Source organism: Myotis daubentonii, chromosome 8 (assembly GCF_963259705.1).
Source record: "Myotis daubentonii chromosome 8, mMyoDau2.1, whole genome shotgun sequence".
NCBI classification, from domain to species: domain Eukaryota; kingdom Metazoa; phylum Chordata; class Mammalia; order Chiroptera; family Vespertilionidae; genus Myotis; species Myotis daubentonii.
The window spans coordinates 67,443,529-67,463,817 of NC_081847.1; the positions used below are offsets into that span (position 1 = coordinate 67,443,529).

The 20,289-nt window shown below is 53.0% G+C and overlaps 1 protein-coding gene across 3 annotated transcripts in view; it reads left to right on the forward strand.

Annotated features, from left to right (window-relative positions):
• The window catches only part of EEFSEC (eukaryotic elongation factor, selenocysteine-tRNA specific), a 247,626-nt gene that overhangs the window by 203,502 nt on the left and 23,835 nt on the right, over positions 1-20,289 (forward strand). For 2 of the 3 annotated variants that reach the window (XM_059706789.1, XM_059706788.1), the window contains one exon: positions 8,108-8,264. The exons of the other annotated variant lie outside the window; for it this stretch is intronic. In XM_059706789.1, coding sequence (XP_059562772.1) covers positions 8,108-8,264 — 157 coding nt within the window. The remainder of the gene's footprint in view (positions 1-8,107; positions 8,265-20,289) is intronic. 3 annotated transcript variants of the gene reach the window in all.

Genomic DNA, 20,289 nt, shown 5'->3' on the forward strand with positions numbered 1-20,289 from the left:
CACTGAGCGCCTAGGCGCTGGCTTGGCCTGACTGTGGACAAGTCTCCCCCCACCCCCTACTCCTGCCTCAGAACCTGCTTTTTTAAAAATATGTTTTAATTGATTAGAGAGAGAGGAAGGGAGAAGGGAAGAGAGAGAATAACATCAATTGGCTGCCTCCCATATGTACCCCAATACCATAAGTTTGCCCCGGGCACCAAACCAGCAACCTTTTGGTGCATGGGATGATACTCAACCAATTGAGCCACACCAGCCAGGGCAGAACCTGTTCCTTCTTTAAAGGACCTGTGGTAGGGAATAGATAAGACCATATGTGCAAAGGGCCAAGCATGGAGCCTGGTATACTAGTATAGTTAAGTGCTCAGTAAAATGTCAGTTTCCTTTTTTCTCCATGAAAAAGCAGCTGCCTTTGGGAGCCATTCCTTGGTACCTCCGGATCAGCCACTGACAGGAACTGTACCTGCATGGGTGCCTGGGTGATGGAAAACAGAAAGAAGGAGGGATTCAATGTGGATAAGAGGTTATAAGGGAGGAGGGAGCTAGCAGTCAGGGCTTATCACCAATGGGCAGAGCTGGCTAGTCTTGAGAGCTGGTTGTGGGGAGTGTCGGGCAGATTCCTTCCTGGGTGGGTGCCCTCTGTGGCGTGCAGATCCTGGCCCACCCTAGGTCTTCCTAGCCTGGGCCTCTGGAACTCAGTTGACAAAATGAGATGAGTTGAAGGCTAATTTCCTTGTCTGGGCTAACCCTCAGGGGTTGCAATGCGGCTGATCCTCACTGACAGCATACTTTCATTCAGAAATCCCATTTCTTCCTCACAACAATCTTGGAGGTGGCTATGTTTGCTCTGTTTCACAGGAGAGAACACTGAGGCTCATAGGAGCGACTTGGCTTGCCATGGCCCTGCACTGGGAGGAGGGAAATGCCAGTCTTGGTGAAATATTTCCTATGCTAAACAAGAATGGATGATACAAGAGTGTCATCATTATCCCAGGGACTCTTGGCAAAGTTTTCAATTCTGGTGGCTTTCAAGTGCCCTGGAGAATTAACGCCCTATTTGTAGGGAGCCTCTGAGAAGACTTTGATTGGGAGGCAAGGGATTGGGTCTGAGGGCAGGACCTGGCAGGTAGTCTGTGCTGAGTATGTATTAGCATCCTTGCTTTTCTTCAGCAGGTTTGATGTCTCTATATCTTGTGCTTTCTGAGTGTATTAGAAGATCCCCTGTACCAAATGGCGCTTCACTTTAGCTTTTCCCATTTTGACATTGTGCCACTCTTTTCTCTGGGTGGTCATTCTCCTACCAAGTCTTAGGTGTTCTAGTCCACATCAATACCCCTAATCCCAACACCAACTTTTTTCAGAAGAAGAAACTGAGGTTCAGAGAAGTCCCTTGCCCAAGATCGTAGCGCTGGAAGAGGCAGAGGCAGGACTCAAGCCTTCCTAGCTCCTTTTCTCTCTTTAGTCCTCCTCACAGCAGACCTGGCACAGAGCTCCATCTCACAGCCTGCTGACCGTCTTTCCTTGGTGTCATTTCTCCAATTTTAATTAGAATACCGGCTTCAGAACTTGGGCAGTTCCCAAGCCTCATCATGGGAGCCGGGCTCTGAGAGAGACACACACATGTAATGACATAATTACGTGCACAGGCAGCCAAGTCCCCACTCAGAAGCTGGGAACAGTGGGGACTCACCTGGCATGTAAGCGAGGACCTGGCTTCATGTGCAGCCAGTGACTGCTCCAATGACTGAAAGCTAATAAACGAAGCAAATTATTCATGCAAACAGTGAAAGTCCCTTCTTAGAGTTATTGTAACTCTGCTGGCCCCATTTCAGCATTGTTTCCTAGGAGCAAGTCCCACCAAGCAAATCCCACATGCATCGCCTTTGGTTTGATGTTACAGTGATTGATTTCAAGATGAAAAACCTCCAATTGTTCTCTGAGAGGTTTTCCTTATTGGATGTGCTGGTGTCTGATCTCTGAGGTCTCTCCTTCAGTGTGAAGAGCCTGTGACTTGGAGAGGAGTCCAACTATTGCACATGCGCACGCGTATACACATATTCTAGAGATGGATAGGGCTGAGGAAAGCCATTCCCCGGTCTTCTGCCTTTGACACCCAGGATAGATGACGATCCCTGGTCTTCCTGAAGCTCTCCAGAGATGTAGGCCTCACTGCCTGCAGCAGGAGGGGCTATCGCCTCTCCTCCAATCAGACTTAATTCAATGAGCAGACATTTGATGAGTCCCCTCTTAGCACCCACCCCAACCCCAGTAATTTCTGGAAGGGGTTAGCTCAAAGATGCAGAAATGTGCTTAGGCCAGCTCCTACCTTTCAGGACACACACACACACACTTCCAACAGGGCCACCCTGCACAGGCCAGCTGCGGCTGTACTGGGAGACCTATACACAGGCTTCATCCTGGCTGCTCCCGCCACAGCCTTTGAATAGGGATACTGTGGCTGGCAGGGTGCTATGGAAGAGTGCTGTGTCAGCTAACAAGGTCTGCTCACGTCTGCGGGTCAGTGGCCAGTGGTGCTGGATGCATAGAACCCTGCCTACGGCCCTGTGGTCCTGTATGGCACAATTGGGGGAGTCCTGGGGGATTGGGCAACAGAGGCTTCATGTGAAGCTGCAGTAACTCTCTTTCCCCACTTTGCAGACTAGAGCTGAGGCCCATACAAGTGAGGACACAGGCCAGAGTCCTCCAGGCCACCAGACTGGGGCTTTCAGCCCTGGCTCCAATCCACGACGCAAGCGGTAGCTCACCATGCTCTATAGATCCCCCTCTCTGCTGTGAAACCTTACTAGTAAAATCTGGTTGGATGCAGCACTCCAGGCTGCTCGTAGCTCCTTTCGCCATTCCTCACACCTGGCCCCATCCTCAGAACCTTTGCCCTGAGTGTTCTCTTAACTCTAGTCTGCCACATTTTCCCAAGTTCGGAGGCCTGTACTAGAGCTGGTTACTTGGAATTCACCAGCACCACAGAGGGGGACAGCTCACCTTCTCTCCAATCTCATTTTGTGGGTGAGGAAACTGGAGGCCTGGGGAATCAGTTGCCTCTCTTGCGTTCTGTGTCTGGCCTGCAGCGCTCCACAGCAGTGCGTCTGGACTGGCATATCTTCCTTTGAAGATAAGGGGCTTGGGCCCACCACAGTTCCTGCTCCTGTGGCCACGCTCCATCCGTCCTCCCTCCCTGTCTCCTTCCCTGTAGACAGCCCGTGGGGGCTGGGTCCCTGCACTGGGGGATCAGCTCCTCCAGGAACTTGGGGTTTCAGGAGTTGGGACTGGGGAGATGGGGCAGCCGTGCCTGGGCCAGACTTGCAGGCCATCTTGGGTTCAGCAGTTACGGCCTGGTTCCAGGGAGCCCAAGGGATGGAAAATGCCATTGCCGGGCTCCTTCACTGCTGCCAAACCTCCGCCTCCTCTTGGCTCCTGTTCCCCTGGGACACCACGAGGCAGGAAAAGCTGGATATGGGACTCTGGGCAAATCCTTTCACCTTGCTGAGTCCCTGCAGGGCTTTCCTAAAGATTAATTAATGGTGTGGAGACACCTCTCCAAGAGCATGGCTGAGGACGACTGGTGGCTTCCACCTGCTGCAGGCCACGTGGGAGGGTGGGACAAGGGCTGGGAGTCTGCAAGAGGAGGGGTTTGCGGCTGGCTCCTAGAAGGATCCACTCTGGTTGCTATAACATGACAGTGCGACTCTCAGTGGGCAGGGCATCCCAGAGTTCCTGAGACCAGGTCCCTGGTGGTGTGCTGAAGGCCAGCTTCCCCCCCTCACCACCCGACTTACAAATGGAAGCAAAGACACAGTGGGTAACGAGAGCACCCAGTCAGCGCTGTTGTGTCAGCGCTACTGTATCTTCTGGCTACATCATAATAAGGCAAGCAAGCAGGAGCTCCCTTTGAACCTGAAATCCTTTCTAAACTTCCACTCTCCCACCAGTGACACCATGAGGCCAGCCACAAGAGGAGCCCCTCGGGCCTCCTCAGAGGGTCAGAAGAAGCCTGTTCGCTCCCAACCTTATCCTGGGGGCTTATAAAAATATTGTGGTAATGTAGGTCAGTGAACTGAGCGGCATCGCACACCGGCGGGATTACAGGCCCTGCCCGCCCACCGGCCCACTCTGTCAGTTGAGAATGTAAACAAATGCTGAGAGCCCTTGCTTCCTGGCCCTAGACCTGTTTATGTAGCACTTAAACCAGTGTTGGGGGTCTTCACCGTCTGCCATGAAAGCCCTGAAGCTTTTTGAAGTTCCCCAGAAGTTAATAAAATTAGTCTGCCCTCATTGCAAGACCCTGGTTTGGGGAACGAGAGATCCTTTGCTGTCTCTGTGGCATTTAGCTTTTTAAGTTAATATTTTATAAGCAAAAGAAAGGAGGGGGCACCTGCCACCCCAGGGCTTTGGTCACTTGGAGGCCCAGTTCCAAGCCATTGAGAGAGACCAGCACTGGGAATGCCAGACAGCTAGGCCCAGAGCAGGCTGGCTGGCTCACTCTTTGATGACCATATCCTCCAACCGCATGTCCACTTAAGTCACTTACTTTTATTCCCAAAGAGCCAAGAGCCACCTTCTCCCCACCTCCATATCATGTGCTTATTTACTGGGACCTGCCACGGGATAGGGTGAGGGCTGTTTGGACAGAACTCCCAGTCTTTGGTGAGGGAGACTGACAGGCCAGCTGTCAGTGATGAGACAGAACTGCCAGACTCTCGGGACAGGAGGGGCCTGTTGTGGGGAAAGCTGCCCAAGCTGAACTGGGAAGAGCACGGAGGGTAGGAGGGAGGGAAGTGTGATAAAGGAACATGAGGAAATTTGAGGCGTGATAGATATGTTCAGTAGTTTGATTGTGGTGATGGTTTCATGAGTTTATACGTATGTCATAACTTACCAAATTGGATTCCTTAAATATGGCATGCTGTATATCAGTTGTCCTCAATGAAGCTGTTAAAAAAATGAGAGCCCACAGACACGAGCGAGTACTGCACACGCCCCAGCAACCATGCTGAGGTGTACATCCGGAACTTATTCCAGCACTGGGTGCACTCGGGGAGCACCCAGCGAGGGGACGCAGCATGGAGGAGCCATGTTTCTGCCTTCATGGCCTTGTGTCCTGGTTGGGAGCAGTGAAGAGTAACAGATTAAACTGTGGCCTATGTCAGGGAGCACTCTGTGCTCTGAAGACAGAGACGGGCCAAGGGGTTGCAGAGGAACAGGGGGTGGAGCAAGGGGTAGTGAGCCATGGCTTCCGGGACACTGCAGGCACAAAGTCCTTGACTAGGACCTTTGCTGGGCACTAGGAGCTGGCACAGAGATGGGCACCCTGTCTCTGCCAGTGCACGTCCACAGGCAATGGGACAAAGGGGGGTGTAAACCTTACCTCTCTTAGGGCATGCATGCATCCCTTGAGGCAGGAGCTTGGATTTGTTGTTAACTACATGCCGTGCACGTGGCAGACTCTCAGTGGAAGAAGGGCAGACGGTTCTGTGAATGTGGTGAGGACCTGCTGTCTGAGAGAACACCTGCCTGGGTGGCTTGTTTGGTTCCGCCAGTGCCTTTAAAAGGCGGTTCTCTGTATAGGGTGGAAGCTCCTCGTGCAAGCACTGTCCTCTTTCGTTTCTCAGCTAGCCTCAGCGTCGAAGCAGGTCTTGTGTCTCAGCCATATCTGTCTCAGTATAGTCAAGGCCAGTGGGACCAGGACATCCTGGCAGCACCACCTACCGCTTCTCCAGCTTGGCACGAGTCAGCGTGGTCTTGCTCTGCTTTGCAGGGGCCCTGCAGACTTGGGTGTGCATTTCTGCTGTGCCGCTGCCTTGGGTGGCTGCAGCCCACTCAGGTCTTGTTCTGACTTCAGCTCTGCCTGCTCTGAAGTAGGAATGAAAACCCTTGTAGACAAAGGTGCTCAAGGGGCCCCCTGATGTCTCGGTGAGCTAGGCTAAGGGACTCTGGGTGTGTGGGGGGTGGTGGCTGAGGAGCTCTGAAGATTGAGGTGCTCTGAGGGGCTAAGGGGCTCTAAGAGTTGAGGGACTCTGGGGCACTCCTTTTCTCTTTAGCAGCAGAGGCTGAGCTGGGGACAGGAGATGGCAATGAGCCCTTCAGTCATGGGAAATGGGGAATAGCTAGTCCAGAACCATTCATTGGTTCTGGATTCCTACTGCACCTGGCTGGACTGCTGAATGTGAACAGGTGGCCTTCTCATGGGACTGGGGCCCTGGGAGCTGGGAAGTATGGGAAAGCACTTGGGGCTGGTGACAATTGTTCATCTTGACTCTGCTGTCCTGCAGGTCTGAGGAACCATCCACATTCAGTTCACCCAGCAGCCTTGCTGGACGCCTGCTGTAGTGGAAGCAGCATCACCCACAGTCAGGGCAGAGCCGGGAGGAGGGGCAGAGCCCACAGCAGACCCAGCCTGCAAGGCCTGCTCTGCTGAAGCCAAGTCCAGAAGAATGAGGGGGAGTTCATGTGTGGGAATGAGATTTGTGAATTATAAAGGCTGTGCAAGTGGAAATGATTATTCTTATCATTATTTGTATCCGATTCATCCATCACCCTGGAGAGGAGGAATGCGAGTACCTTTTATCTGGTGCTATGAATCAAATAGAATAGGATATGTTTTTCCAAAAGGTTTTTAGGGTAAATGGGACAGTTTCTCCTTTTCAAAACAATCTATCTGGGGCCTTTGGATGAATCTTGGGCAGAAGTGAGATGTTTCTGAGGCTGAGGACAGCCCAGCTCTCAGGGGTCCCCAGGAGTTCCCTAAGGGAGCCCGGTGGAGGCAGTAGGTCCCACCACTGGCAACACCTCTGGCACTGCTGCCTGTGCCAGTGCCTGGTCAGACCAGACTGTCCCCAGAAAGAACCCAGGCCCATGCCTGGGGCCTGGACAACAGAAGGAACTCCCCAATTTCTCCCGTGGCCCTTGTGCAGGACCTAGTGCAACCGAGTCCAGGTGGAGCATAGGCCCTGCTCCAAAGAGCAGCAGATCTCAGGAAGAAATTGTGTCAGCCCTGCTGCGGTCATCTGGGGGAGGGGCTGGTCTTTAACATGCATGCATGCACACACTCACATCCCTTCTCTTTACACAGAGGCCCAGCAGCTTTCTGCACAGGCCCCGGAGATGAGCTGGGCAGGACAGGGAGGCCATCTGGTGGGGGTCTCCTGTCTATGCCATCTTCCCCAAAGGAGAATCTAAGCTTCGAGAGACCTCAGGAAGGGGAGAGTAACACTTCAGTTTTTTCCTTGGGGAGAAGGTTCAAGATGAATATAGCTTGTGATGAAATCAAGGCTGCACCTAGCTGACTTCCATACACATGTATGTTCCTCCTCTCTGCCCAGGCCTCCACCAAAAGGTGAAGGGGTGCAAGCTCTACAGCATAGGGCCTGGCACAAACACTAGGGAGCTGAGGGAAATCGGACTTCTGCTGAGATAGAGGCAGGAGGGTGTCACAGAGGAGGGGGCAGTGGAACTGTGAGTAGATGTAGGCCAGGCCAGAAAGGGGGCTCTGGGCAGAAATGTGTGTGTGCGTGTAGCAGGATGGGGCGGTAGAGAGCAGGTTCTCAGAGATTCCTCATGGGAGTGGGAGCCAGGAAGAGAGTGAGGAGGGTTCAGGCTCAGGGTGGACATCATCCTCTCAGGCTGCCTATCCAGGAAAGCTTTCATGAGGAGAGTACCACTTGCTGTCATTTGACTAGTGCTAGGGACAGGGGGGGCATGGTAGCCACACAGAGGAGGTGTAGGTGGAGCAGCTTTACATTCTCAGCTACCTCTGCCCTAGGAGCTCTGACCTTGGACAGATGGCCTCACTCTGCTGTGCCTCAGTTTCCACATCTATAAAGTGGGGAAAGTGCCTCCCTCATGTTGCTGCCCTGGGGCTAAGCACTAAGCGTATTTGTTCACATGAAGCCTTCACAGCCACCTGGCACACAGCCTTGGCTCTGTAGGTGTCGGTGGTGGTGGGTGGTAATGACGACAAGGGACCGGTCATCGTAATCGTTCCAGTGCCTTCCATTATCTGTAAGGTGGATGATTTCCTGGGAGGGTGTGGCGGCCTTGGCCTTCACCAGCACACACTGATGCTTTCTCTCTCCGGGGTTGGGTGTGGGAACAGGTCATAGATGACTACAGCGTGATCGGCCGCTCCCTGTTCAAAAAGGAGACCAACATCCAGCTCTTTGTGGGGCTCAAGGTACACCTGTCCACTGGGGAGCTGGGTGTCATTGACAGCTCCTTTGGCCAGAGTGGCAAGTTTAAGATCAACATCCCTGGTGAGTATGGTTATTTCCTCTTGCTCTCAGGGGTGGGCAGGCCATGGAGAAATAGCAGCGACCGTGCCCTGACAGTGCCTGGGCCTGCTGTGCTGCCGTGCAGAGCTCAGTCCACCATGGCCTCTGGTCCCACATTTGTGGCTGGAAAGCCAGTTTGGATACTGGAGGAGCCTGGTGTGGAGTTAGCATGAGGTTTGAGCGGGGGTCAAGATCTGAATATGAGTTCTCGCTTCACTGTGACCATTGGGGTGACCTTGGATATGTCACCCATGCGCTCTGCCCACACCCACTTTCCTGACATCCTACTGTGTACCAGACATAGAGCTGTGGTCACAGGAGGGGACAGATGTGAACACACTGAGTGAAGATAGACTGGGGTAGAAAAATAAATCAGGGGAGGATTGGCGAGTGTGCTGCCTGGACAGGGCAGTCAGGAAAAGCCTCTCTGAAGAGGTCACGGTGGAGTGGAGTCCTGACCGAAGAAAGGAGGAGCCACGCAAATCCCCAGGGAAGAACATACTGCAGACAGGGAGTGAGACCAGTGAGAAGGTCCTGAGGGGTAGATGCTGGGCAGGAGTGGCCTGAGCATGGAGATGTGTGGGTAACTTTTTTAGTAAAATCTCCAGGTAGGGTGGTGCCCTGGCCCCAGCTAGGAAGTAGCACTCCCCGGGCCCTGGCATCTCACTAGGTAAAGCCAGCACTTCCACTCTCCCGAAGGCCTGGCTGGAGCCCTGCCTCCGAATCTTCCTCAAGTCCAGAGGCCATGTACACTTGCCCTCTCCTGAGGGAGGGAGTGATCAGCAGAGGCCTGCTTCCCTGCACGCTTGGGTGTGCTGTCGGTGCCCTGAGGCCCTGCCAAGGTGGGGCTGAGCCTCATCACCCTAAGGAGAGACTCCCTCAGGGCAGGTGAGGCAACACACGCTTGGGAGCCTCCAGCCCTGACCCAGCTTCAAGCTCCTGCCCTACCCAATCCAGTGCGCAGCTGCTCAGTCCTCAGCCAAATTGGGTGCCCAGTGCCCTGCTCCAGGCTCCAGGGAACATGCACAGGGCGTGAGCCAGGCAGTGTCCAGGCCTCAGGCCCAGGCCCTGGGCCAGTACCTGTGGAGCTCTCTGGGAAGGAGGAGCTGGGAGCAGAGCTGCCTGAGGGAGGGCTGCACCACAGCACTGCCCCTTCCCCAGGCTGCTTGGGCCCCTGCTGGTGCAGACAGGGGAGGGCACGTCTGTTTGCTTCTTTGGGGGTGGATGGGATCGCGCTGACCTTCCCCTCAGCTCCCTTTCGTCTAGCCCACGGCAAGCTCCGAGTCGGGGGTGTTCCCAGAATAGGCCAGACGCAGGAGGAGGCTTGTTTGGGGGCCCTGGGTGCTGGGTGGGAGTGGAGGGAGGGGAGACATGGTGACGCTGCTTCAGTCAACTCGAGTTCACATTCCTTTGTTAGATCAGTGTTGTCTATTTAATAGGTCTGCTTCCTGTTTGTGGCTTTTAAGCTTTTTATTAAATATAACTGGTCAGATTCCTTCAGCCCATCCACCCCCACTGCCCACCCCCACCTCCTGCTTGTCTTTTCCTGCCGATTCCTCCCATAAAGAATTACTTTTAACCATTTTTAAGTGCCTTAATTGTGGAAGACTCTTCAGGAAACCCAAGCCAGCCAGTGCCAGGTGGAGGAGGACAGCATTGCTGGCTGCACGTTGGGAATGCCGGGTGGAGAAGCCTGGGGTTGTGCTGCTGCACAATTTAAGGCTCCCTGGAGCAGGAAGCAGCTCAAGGGCTGTCCCAGCCCTTGGTTCGTGGATGCAGCTGGTTCAAACGCAGCTTACCAGCCTCCCTGCTGGCTCTGTAGGGTGACCCCGCTGGGGAAGGCAGACTGGAGAACCCTCTGGGTGTCCTCCCCTCAGCCCCAACCTCAAGGCCAGATGCTGACAGGGCCAAGCAGGTGTTGAAGAGGCCAGGTGCTAGGCAATAGTGAGTGGTGGGGACTGTAGGGACCTGGAGAGCTACTTGGATCCAGCCAACTCCTGTTATATGAAATATAGGCCCAGGGATAGAATTTTACCTGATTTAACTTTTATGTAAAATTTCCTGATTAAAAACTAAAGTTGTCTGAACCAAACAAAACATGCCTTCGGCTGGGTTTGGCCTGTAGTGACTTGTGACTCCTGAATTTCAGGAAGGACACTTGGACCTCATATTCAGAAGTGGAAGCTGACATGTAAGATGCAAACAGTGTTTTATGGCACTGTAGATGCAGGCCTACGAGACAGGGTCCTGACACTTAGGCCCATTGCTTCCCCAGAAGACACTCTTGGAAATAAGAGTGGCTTAAAGGATGTCCCATTCTGTCACCCAAGGAGCCTTCCCAGAAAGACTTAGGGGACCTCAAGGTTGAAAAGCCCACATTTATATAACTGCTCCCTTCAAAGTTGCCTCCGCGAGGCTGGGAGGCCCTGTGAGATGAGTTAGGAGCCCTCTGGGTAACATTGCAGGTGGAGAGAATAGTTGGAGGACTTTGCCAGGTGGAGGTGAGGTTCCTCCAGACCAGCCTGACTCCTGCTGTGTCATCCCATCTCTGCTTCCTGAGTGCTGCTTCGGTGCCAGGTGCTTTATGTCAGAGCTGGGTCTTGTTATCTGCATCTCAAGGTGGGGCCTGGGGAACAGAGGGGAGGCACCTTGCCCAGGGTCTTTCTGGGTGTGCAGCATCTGCCTCCCCAGTTGGCCCTTTGAGAGCCGTCAGGCTTCGGGGGCTTGGCACCATGGGGCACACACATGGTGGGAGATGCCCCCCTGCTGAGCGGTTGATAAAGCACAGTGGCCTGGGCTTCTGTAGCTCACCTGGCCAACGCTGTCCTGCTGCTCCCACCCTCCATTCTGTGTCAGTGCCTCAGGCACCAGCTCCCACTATGAGAGGCAGCCTGGATGGTGGGCTGGACAGCAGCCCCTGCCAGCCCTGCACATCCACTGTGCAGGGGAAAGAACTTCTTTGACGACATCTAACCAGAGAAGGGCAGAGTGAGAGGATGAATGGACTTGTCACTATGAATCCCTGCTTATTGACTCTAGGAGTGAAGGCAAACATATGCATGCACTTTCGTCTTCTGAAACAGTCTCCTAACCCTAAAATGACCCAGTGGGCTGTTATGTGTGCCTTGATAGGATGCAGCAAGCTTTTTGAGGAGCCCAGATTCATAGCAGGGGATCCATCTCATACAAGGTGCTCCAGAACCTGCCAATTTGGGGAGGGTTGTGTGTGGTCTACTTTAGCACGCCGGTGGGGATGGCCAACAGTACACACACAGCTTACAGCCTTGTCGCTGGAAAACTCTAGGCCCCAAGTACCACTGGTGTGATGGGCACCACTGCCCCTCATCAGTGACCACACAAGTCACAGCAAATGAATCTGACCAGGTCACAGAACTGCGGGCAGACACTCACCTTAGAAAAGCCAGAGCAGCAGGGATTGAGATCCACAGCCATTGGCGGCCACAGCAACAGCCTCATCATATCCATGGCACCCCCCCCCCCCACTCCACTTGCTGAGAGTCCACAACGTGCACAGGGACCTAAAGCCAGACAACATCCTTATCACGGAGAGGTCTGGCACCCCCATCCTCAAGGTGGCAGACTTTGGACTAAGCAAGGTCTGTGCTGGGCTAGCCCCCCGAGGCAAAGAGGGTAATCAGAACAACAAAAATGTGAATGTGAATAAGTACTGGCTGTCCTCAGCCTGCGGCTCAGACTTCTACATGGCCCCTGAAGTCTGGGAGGGACACTACACAGCCAAGGCTGACATCTTTGCCCTGGGCATTATCATCTGGGCAATGATAGAAAGAATCACTTTCATTGACTCTGAGACCAAGAAGGAGCTCCTGGGGACCTATATCAAACAGGGGACCGAGATCGTCCCTGTGGGTGAGGCGCTGCTAGAAAATCCAAAGATGGAGTTGCACATCCCCCAGAAACGCAGGACTTCCATGTCTGAGGGGATCAAGCAGCTCTTGAAAGATATGTTAGCTGCTAACCCACAGGACCGGCCTGATGCCTTTGAACTTGAAACCAGAATGGACCAGGTCACATGTGCTGCTTAAAATTCAGGGCAAAGCATCTTGGTTGTTTTTAAACTAGGTGAGTGTACTCTTTTTGTTGTGCATGCAGTCTTCCTGGACTGGATTGGTCACCCTGGGCTCTGGGGCGGGCCCTTAGGGAATTGGGAAATGCAGGATTGAAGAGATCTACTAGTAAGTGCTTGTTATCAAAGATCCCCCAAGTCTTGATGAGGAGATATATGGGATTATTTGAGTATGAGTTGGAATGTCTAGAAGTTTTCTGAGTGGAGTTGCATTGGAGTTGAGTTCTTACATTTCCTAGAAACATGTTTTCTCATTAATTAATAAAGGCTTACTGTAGAAAATGTAAAAAAAAAAAAAAAAATTCTCAATCAAAACCTGACATGGGTCCTGCTCATTTTCATTTAGAGTCATCAAATTTTGGTGATCATTAATAATCTTTTAATAATTGCTAATCACAACTTAATGGACTCTAGGCGGATGAGGGAAAGAGAAATCTATAGAATTGTACTTGTAGTAAGAACCCAGAAGGAACTTCTGTTTCCTGCTCTTCAGAAGGAGCCAACACTGAGGAGTCATGGCCACAGTCAGAGAAGGGCTCTAGGAAGCTCCCAGAAAGGCTGGCTGTTACTTATACCTCAGCACTTGGAGTAAGTATCCCCACATCACAGAGGAGGAAACTGTGGCTTGGAGGATAAGCAGTGACTTGCCCATGTTCCATACTAGTAAGCATTAGAGCTGGAATTTGAACCCGAAACATCTGCCTGAGACTTCCCTCAGCCTTGGTTTCTCCCACAGAGGGCAACTGGTAAGCTCTGTCCCTTGGGCTGTGTATGAGAAGAGGTGCCAAGAGAGCTGCTGGGCAGGCCCTTGAGCAGAAGGTCTGTGAGGTCGCTGTTGATGGGACAGGAGGCTGCCGCGTGGCCCCTGGGAGCGTGGCTGGACATCAGGAGAGCCACCACCTGCTCGCCTCTGCAGGGTGTTCTGAGGAGGACCCCTGGGCCTCCTGGCTGCAGCTTCTGCCCCAGGGTCAGGGCTCTAGGGCTCAGTGTACCATCCCGGTCACGGTTTGCCAAGCCAAAGGGGGTGGCTCCCCTGGAATAGGAAATGTTGCCTGCACAATGAATAAATGGAATTCACTGGAACAGACTGGAATGGACAAATGGATGAACCTAGGCCTGTGGGGGCCAAAAAGCCTGGTGCTTGGTGGGTGTGCTGTGGGCCTCCCTAGAACTTCATCCCACTCAGGCAGGCACCAGGGTCATTGGCCTTCCTCAGCACAGCTGTCTCCTGATAACAGTTCTTTAGAACAAGACTCTAGTCCAGCCGTGGGCAAACTACGGCCCGTTTGAAATGAATAAAACTATTGGAAAAAAAAGACTGTACCCTTTTATGTAATGACTAGGGGCCCGGTGCACGAAATTCGTGCACTGGGTGTGTGTGTGGGGGGGGGGGGAGTGTCCCTCAGCCCAGCCTGCCCCCTCTCACATACTGGGAGCCCTCAGGCATTGACCCCCATCACCCTCCAATCGCAGGATCGGCCCCTTGCCCAGGCCTGACGCCTCTGGCCTAGGCGTCCGGCCCAGGAAGCGGGAACCTGCAGTGGCAGCGGGGGGGGGGGGGGGGGGGTGCTGCGATCGCGCGGGCTCCGCCCCTGCCCCTGCAGGATGCCTCTGGCTGAGGCGTCCGGCCCAGGCAGCGGGGACCCGCAGCTGCAGCGGCCCCACGATCGTGGGCTTCGCTTTAGGCCCAGGCAAGGGGCCCCTAGCTCCTGGGACTGCCAGCTTCGACCGTGCCCAGCTCCCATCGCTGGCTCCACCCCTACTTCCTGCTATCACTGGCCAGGGCGGAAAAGGCACCTGATTCTCCGATCATGGCTGGGGGGCAGGGCAAAGGCGGCCCCAGGGCCGCCTTTGCCCTGCCCCCCAGCTCTTAGCTCCCCCCTGGGTTTCCAATCACTGTCAGTGGCAGGGGGCTTCTTCCTGCTTTCCCTTTCGCCTCCCTGCATTGTGCCTACATATGCAAATTAACCGCCATGTTGTTGGCAGTTAACTGCCAATCTTAGTTGGCAGTTAATTTGCATATAGCCCTGATTAGCCAATGAAAAGGGTAGCTCGTACGCCAATTACCATTTTTCTCTTTTATTAGTGTTGATATTTACTTTGAATTTATATTAGTTCACACAAACACTCCATCCATGCTTTTGTTCCGGCCCTCCGGTCCAGTTTAAGAACCCATTGTGGCCCTCGAGTCAAAAAGTTTGCCCACCCCTGCTCTAGTCCTTTAAAGTTGTGTTTAAAGGGCACCAGTCCATCCAACTTAGCAAACTCCAGGCTCAGGACTGGGAATGCCAAAATGATTCTGACAGTGTTCTGCCCCAAGGCACCTCCCTGTGGGAGACGAAGTCACAGACCAGCAATTCGCAGTCAGCACAGTGGGTGTCCATAGGGGCACAGGGTCAAGAATGAAGTGGGGACAGTGACCACTTTGAGGAAGAGTCAGGGCAGACTTCCCAGAGGAGGTGCTGTTCAAGTAGGGATTGGAAAGGAAGAGGAGAAGAGGCGTGTGGAGAAGGCTGGAATTAGAGATGTGATGTTTTCTAGAACAGTGGTTGCCAACCGATGGTCCACGGACCACTGGTGGTCGGTGAGGTCCGAAAGGTTGGTGACCACTGGTCTAGACACATGTGGCCAGTGGGAAAGGCCATGGGATGGGGAGTGCAGGTCCAGGCCCCTGTCGCCTGCACTGAGATCCATTTCTTGCACCTGAACCATGGACGTGGGAATTCTCACTTTGCCTTTTCCTGGGGCCCCATTTCTCCCTCTGCTGCCCATACCATTCTTCAAGCCCAAACCAGACCCTTCCTCTGTAGAGGTGTGCCTGGCACTCCTCTCTGGCCCACAGCGTTGCCAAGAAGGCCTGAGCTGGGAAGGCAGGGAGGGCCTCTGTTTACTCCACTTGTCCCATTCTGCAGGTGAAGAAACTGAGGCCCCTTCCTCATGGCTGCCCAACTAGTAATTACCCAGAGTCTCTTTCTGCCTCTTCCTCCCCAGGAGCACCGCAGAGTGGCCACCAGAAGTGAGGGGCACCGAGGTGCTGCCAGGTGGTTCTTCTGTCAGAGCCCTTCCAGCCCTTTAATGGTTCTCAGGTTCAGGCAGACCACTTCACAGCCCTTGCACCAAAACAGGGGATAGACAGTATCACCTTTGTGTCCCAGACTCAGGGGCAGCCCGGGCCTCCATGCACCTGGCTTTCATCAGCTGTTTATTGGGCTCTTGATGTGCCAGGGGAAATGGAGTCCAGGCCAGGGAGGGAGGTCCTGGATGCTGGCTGTGCAGAGAGAATCCTGGGCACTGCATTAGCCTCAGCGCTCAGCAGGGCAGCACCTCCCCTACTGCATCACTGGCTCTCAGTGCCTGGCATTGTTAGGAGGGTGGGCAGGCTAAGCCAGGACTGCAGGGGGCATTAGCCCAGTTCCTTGGAGGGTCTCCTGGCTCAGCACAGGGACTGGCCTCCAGAGTCAGGTGGCAGGCCCTTCACTGCCACAGGCCATTTCCCACTCCGAGCTGTAGCCCCTCAGTGCTAACATGGGATGAATAATTCTGATTTCCAGAGAGGAAGTTAGGTGAGATCACATAATCCCTGCCTGCAGTCTCTGACCCAGGACAGGGGCTCCAAAAATGGTGGCTGGGCCATGCATTGTTTTTGCTCACCAGACATCCATCCTCACCTGGGGTAGCATGTGTCCACTGAGGTTTCTCCTGAGGCCTCTCTCCTTGACTTGTAGATGGCCATCTTCTCCCTGTGTCTTCAGCTGGTCTTCCGTGTGTGTGTGTGTGTGTGTGTGTGTGTGTGTGTGTGTGTGTGTGTCTTTATCTCCTCTTCTTATAGTGACCACATTTCACCTAATTACCTCTTGAAAGGCTCTGTCTCCAAATACAGCCACATCTGAGGTACAGGAGGTTAGGACTTCAACATGGAATTGAGGGGAGACACAATTCAGCCCCTAGCAGTTGGGAAGACAGGCGGTAAGCAGACCACCTGCCTACAAGATTTGCATTTTGGCAAGCCACATCAAGCTGTGTAGGAATGTGAGGTGCCAGGAGAGTTTATAGCAGAACCCAGGCATTGGTCTTGCACTGGGCCCTGGAGGGCGAGTCGGACACTCAGAGGTGAGGGAGTGTCCCAGGAAGAGGAGGAGTCTGAGCAGAGCTCTGAGGCAGAAAAGATCAGCACCCATCAGGGACAGCCGGGCCCAGGGAGCCTGCAGATCCGGGGGTTTTGGACTGTCAGGGGCTACCATGGGGGGCCTGGTAAGCCAAGGGAAGATGTTTGACTCTCTAAGTGCAGAGAGAAGCTGTTGGAGGGCCTGTAACAGGCTGCTATATGAAGATGCCGTGATCTGCCTGCTGTGTGCTGGCACCTGAAAGGGCAGAGACCCCTCCAGGCAGGGGGCTGGCTCGGGCCACCCCATCCTAATGGGCAGCTACCACTCACTTCCATTGTGGGTGTTTGGGGCAGCAAGATGGTGACAGTGTGATCAGATCTCCAGTTTTTCAAGAGAGACTAGGAAACTGGATTTTTGCATGAAATCTTCCAGTTCTCAAATGTGGGCCACTGTGCCTGGCCTGCTGGTGCCAGGTCCTTGACGTGCCGCCTCCTCCTGTTGCTGCAGCCCTCCTCCTTTGCTCTGAAGGGCACACCAAGGCTCCGAGGAGCAGATGACTGGTCCAGTGGACCCAGAGGCCCCAGTGGGAAGTGGGTCTCTCTCGTGGGCATCATTCAGCTTCTGGAAAACCCAGCAAAGAGAATTAAGACTCATCTGGGTGCCATAGTGAGGGCCCGCAGGAGCCCTGAGGTTGTGGGTGGTGTTGTGTTCCCATAAACAGGCCCTGGGCATGTTCCCTCCAGGGTTTGACATAAAACTGATTTTCTTTAAAATGTATTCTCTGCACCCACCCACCCAGTCACAACTGTAGACTCTGTTTGGAGAGGATTCTTGGGCAGCCTGTCCTCAGGATTTCATCGTAATTCTTAGCCAGCTGAAAATTGACTTTTATTGAAAGATGTTGGCAGGGCTGGGGTTGTGCTGCTTGGCATTTTCTGGGAGGTTGAAAGCAGGATACCTTCAAAGAACAAGAGCTTCGGAGTCAGCCAGACCTGCGGTGGAATCCTGGCTAGAATTTTAACCTTTGTGAGCCTTGGTTTCCTCATCTGTAAGATGAGTTATTTTGAGGGTTTTTCCTTCCAACTTTTTGAAAAACTTCAATGGTACAGAAAAGTTGAAAGAATAGTTTATTGAACCTAGATTTCACATTGTTAATATCTTTATCACATTTGCTTTCTGTGTATGTGCTGAACTATTTAAATGTTAGCTGTGGAACTCAGTTACATCTGCATACTTCAGCATGTGCCCCCTAAGGTTTAGGGCATTCTCTTCTATGATCACCATACTATTATCATTTGAGAAATTTAACATCGACATGATATGACCCAAGGTACAGTCCATTTTTATTTCCCCAGTTGTCCCTGCATTTGGTTGTCATGTCTCTTAGTTTCACGATGCTGACATCTTTGGACTCTAGGTGGGTTGTTTTCCAGATGTGCTCTTGGGGTTTGTCTGGTGTTTCTTTGTGACTAGGTTCTGGTGTGCATATGTAGAAGGAACCCCACAGAGGTAATCTTGTGTCTTTAGTGCATCACTTGGGATGCATGCTATGTCCATTTGCCCATCATGGGTCATGTAAGTTTGATCACTGGTTAAGGTGATTGTTAGCGGGGTCAATGAGGAGATGGAGACAGCCTGTGGACCAAAGATAGCTGGTGTGAAGAGAGTGCAGGGCAGCTGTGCCCATGCATGAGGCAGGTGTGCCCACATGTGAGGCCTCTGTGGCCTACTTGGGGGAGGGCACTGTGAGGTTCCTTTGCAACACATGGTTAAGGCCCTGGTCTGGCAGCAGGGAGGTAGAGCTGGCTCTATGGGCCCCAGTTCAGGGGTGTCCACCCCCTCCCCAAAGCTGCATGGGGCTAAGCCGGGGTCTGGAAGGAAGAGCTACTATTTCCCAAAATCTTCAGAGTTCTCTCTATCCCTTTATCTGTCTCCTTGCCAACCCCCCTCGCCCTTGCTCAAGTCAGACCTGAACACACAGATAATTGGTGCCCGCCCCTCCCCAGGGGGCACAGCCTGTTGGAGATGACTACGGAAAGTAACCAACACCATGGTAGCACGCTATGGGCCATGTGGACAGGGAGGATGCATAGCCACTCCCTTCCAGAGTGGAGTAGGGCACAGTAAGGCTTGAGCTGGCCTTGAAGGTGCGGGGTTTTCCCAGGTAAAGGAAGGGAAGAAAGGCATTCAGGACAGGGAAAACGGTCTCTTACACAGAGGCTAGAAAGAGGGCAGCATATTTATTGCTTACTATAATATGTATGACATTGTTCTAAATGTTCTTTATGTTACTAACTAACTTAGTTTGGTGTGTTTAAAATGGTGGTTTTGGAACTTTTTTTAAAGCAGTGGAACTTTTTCTTCTAAATAAAGCTTACATGGAATCAACCACAGCTGAGCCCCTAGGGATCCTCCTACTGTTCATCTTCAATTCCAGGCCTCGGGCCTGAGGCCCTGAACCCCCATGCTTGGCATCTGGCCTTTGTCAGGTCAGTTCATCAGCCTCAGCCCCACCGACATTTGGGGCTGGGTCATTCCTTGTGCACTGCGGGTTGGCCTGTGCTCTCTGGGTGCCAGTAACACACCCCCAGACCCCCTTTCTAATTGTGACCACAAAAGACTTCTCTGGAGATTTCCCTGGAAGGCTGAATGGCCGCAGTTGAGAACCACCAGTCTAAGCAGAGGGGGAAGCTGCAGAGCCTGTATGCAGGGAGGGGCCTGGTCAGAAAGCTCTACCTGGCAGCTGATAGGAGGTGGTGGAAATGAGGCCCCGAGGCTGGGGCAGTGGGCGCTGGAGAGCTGGCCTGGGTGGGCTGCGGTGAGGAAGGGCTTCTCAAAGAGCCTCTACGTCAGGCCTCCTCTGGGTGCCACATGGCCAGCAAGGCAGGTCCCAGGGAGACCTCAGGTTACTCCAGCGCTGCCCTGAGACAGGCGATGCACAGCACTGTGTCTGCTTCATCCCTGAGGCCTCGTGTCCTGGGATGTTCTCCTGGCACTGGGGTGGTGGGAGGTCCCCGATATCTAACTCAGCAGCCTTAGGGGTGCGAGAGGCTTTTTGCAGCCTGATGTGTGCTAGGAGCACAGCACCATTACCTGGATTCTTACAAGCTGAGTGAAACGTCTTTGGGAAATACTTCTCTTTGTTATAAATCTCCTAAGCTTTTAAATTTTTTACCAGTTTGTGATTTTAGGGAAAATTTGTATTTTTCATATAATTTATGCTGCCTAAATAAAGTCATCAGAGCAAACTGAGTATTTGTTTCAATGTTTCAGGCAGTGGTGACACTTTTGTGATTGGCTAAGTACTCTCTCCAGAAAGCCTTAATGTATAACCACTGACCAGCAGTCTTAAATATCTGAAAGAAAGTCCCAGAAACCAGAGCCACCCCACATCCTCTTGCGGAACAATGTTGGCTTGTGCAGTTCTGCCAGCTCTTGTGTCTTAATACCTACCGCCCTGGACTGAAGCTAGTCATGCCCCCCACCTCCAGGCCACCAAAGACATGTGCGAGGAACAGGGACCTCACGTGCATCAGTTTTCCCGCACTAGAGAATTCACCTTAACAGAAACATGTCACGTGTTCATAGAGCCTTGTCGTTATAGTTATTAACAAGGGGTAGGATGGCTGGCCAAGGAAAATCTCTCCCCAGCCAAATGCTGGAACACAGGAGACCCTGAAGCAGGAGGGCAAGGTCAAGCACGGACTGCTTCAGCCCTTGCTGCTGGCCAGTGTTCAGCCCTTGCTGCGTGCCAGACTCTCCTCAATGCCGTCCCTAAATTACATTATGTAGTTCT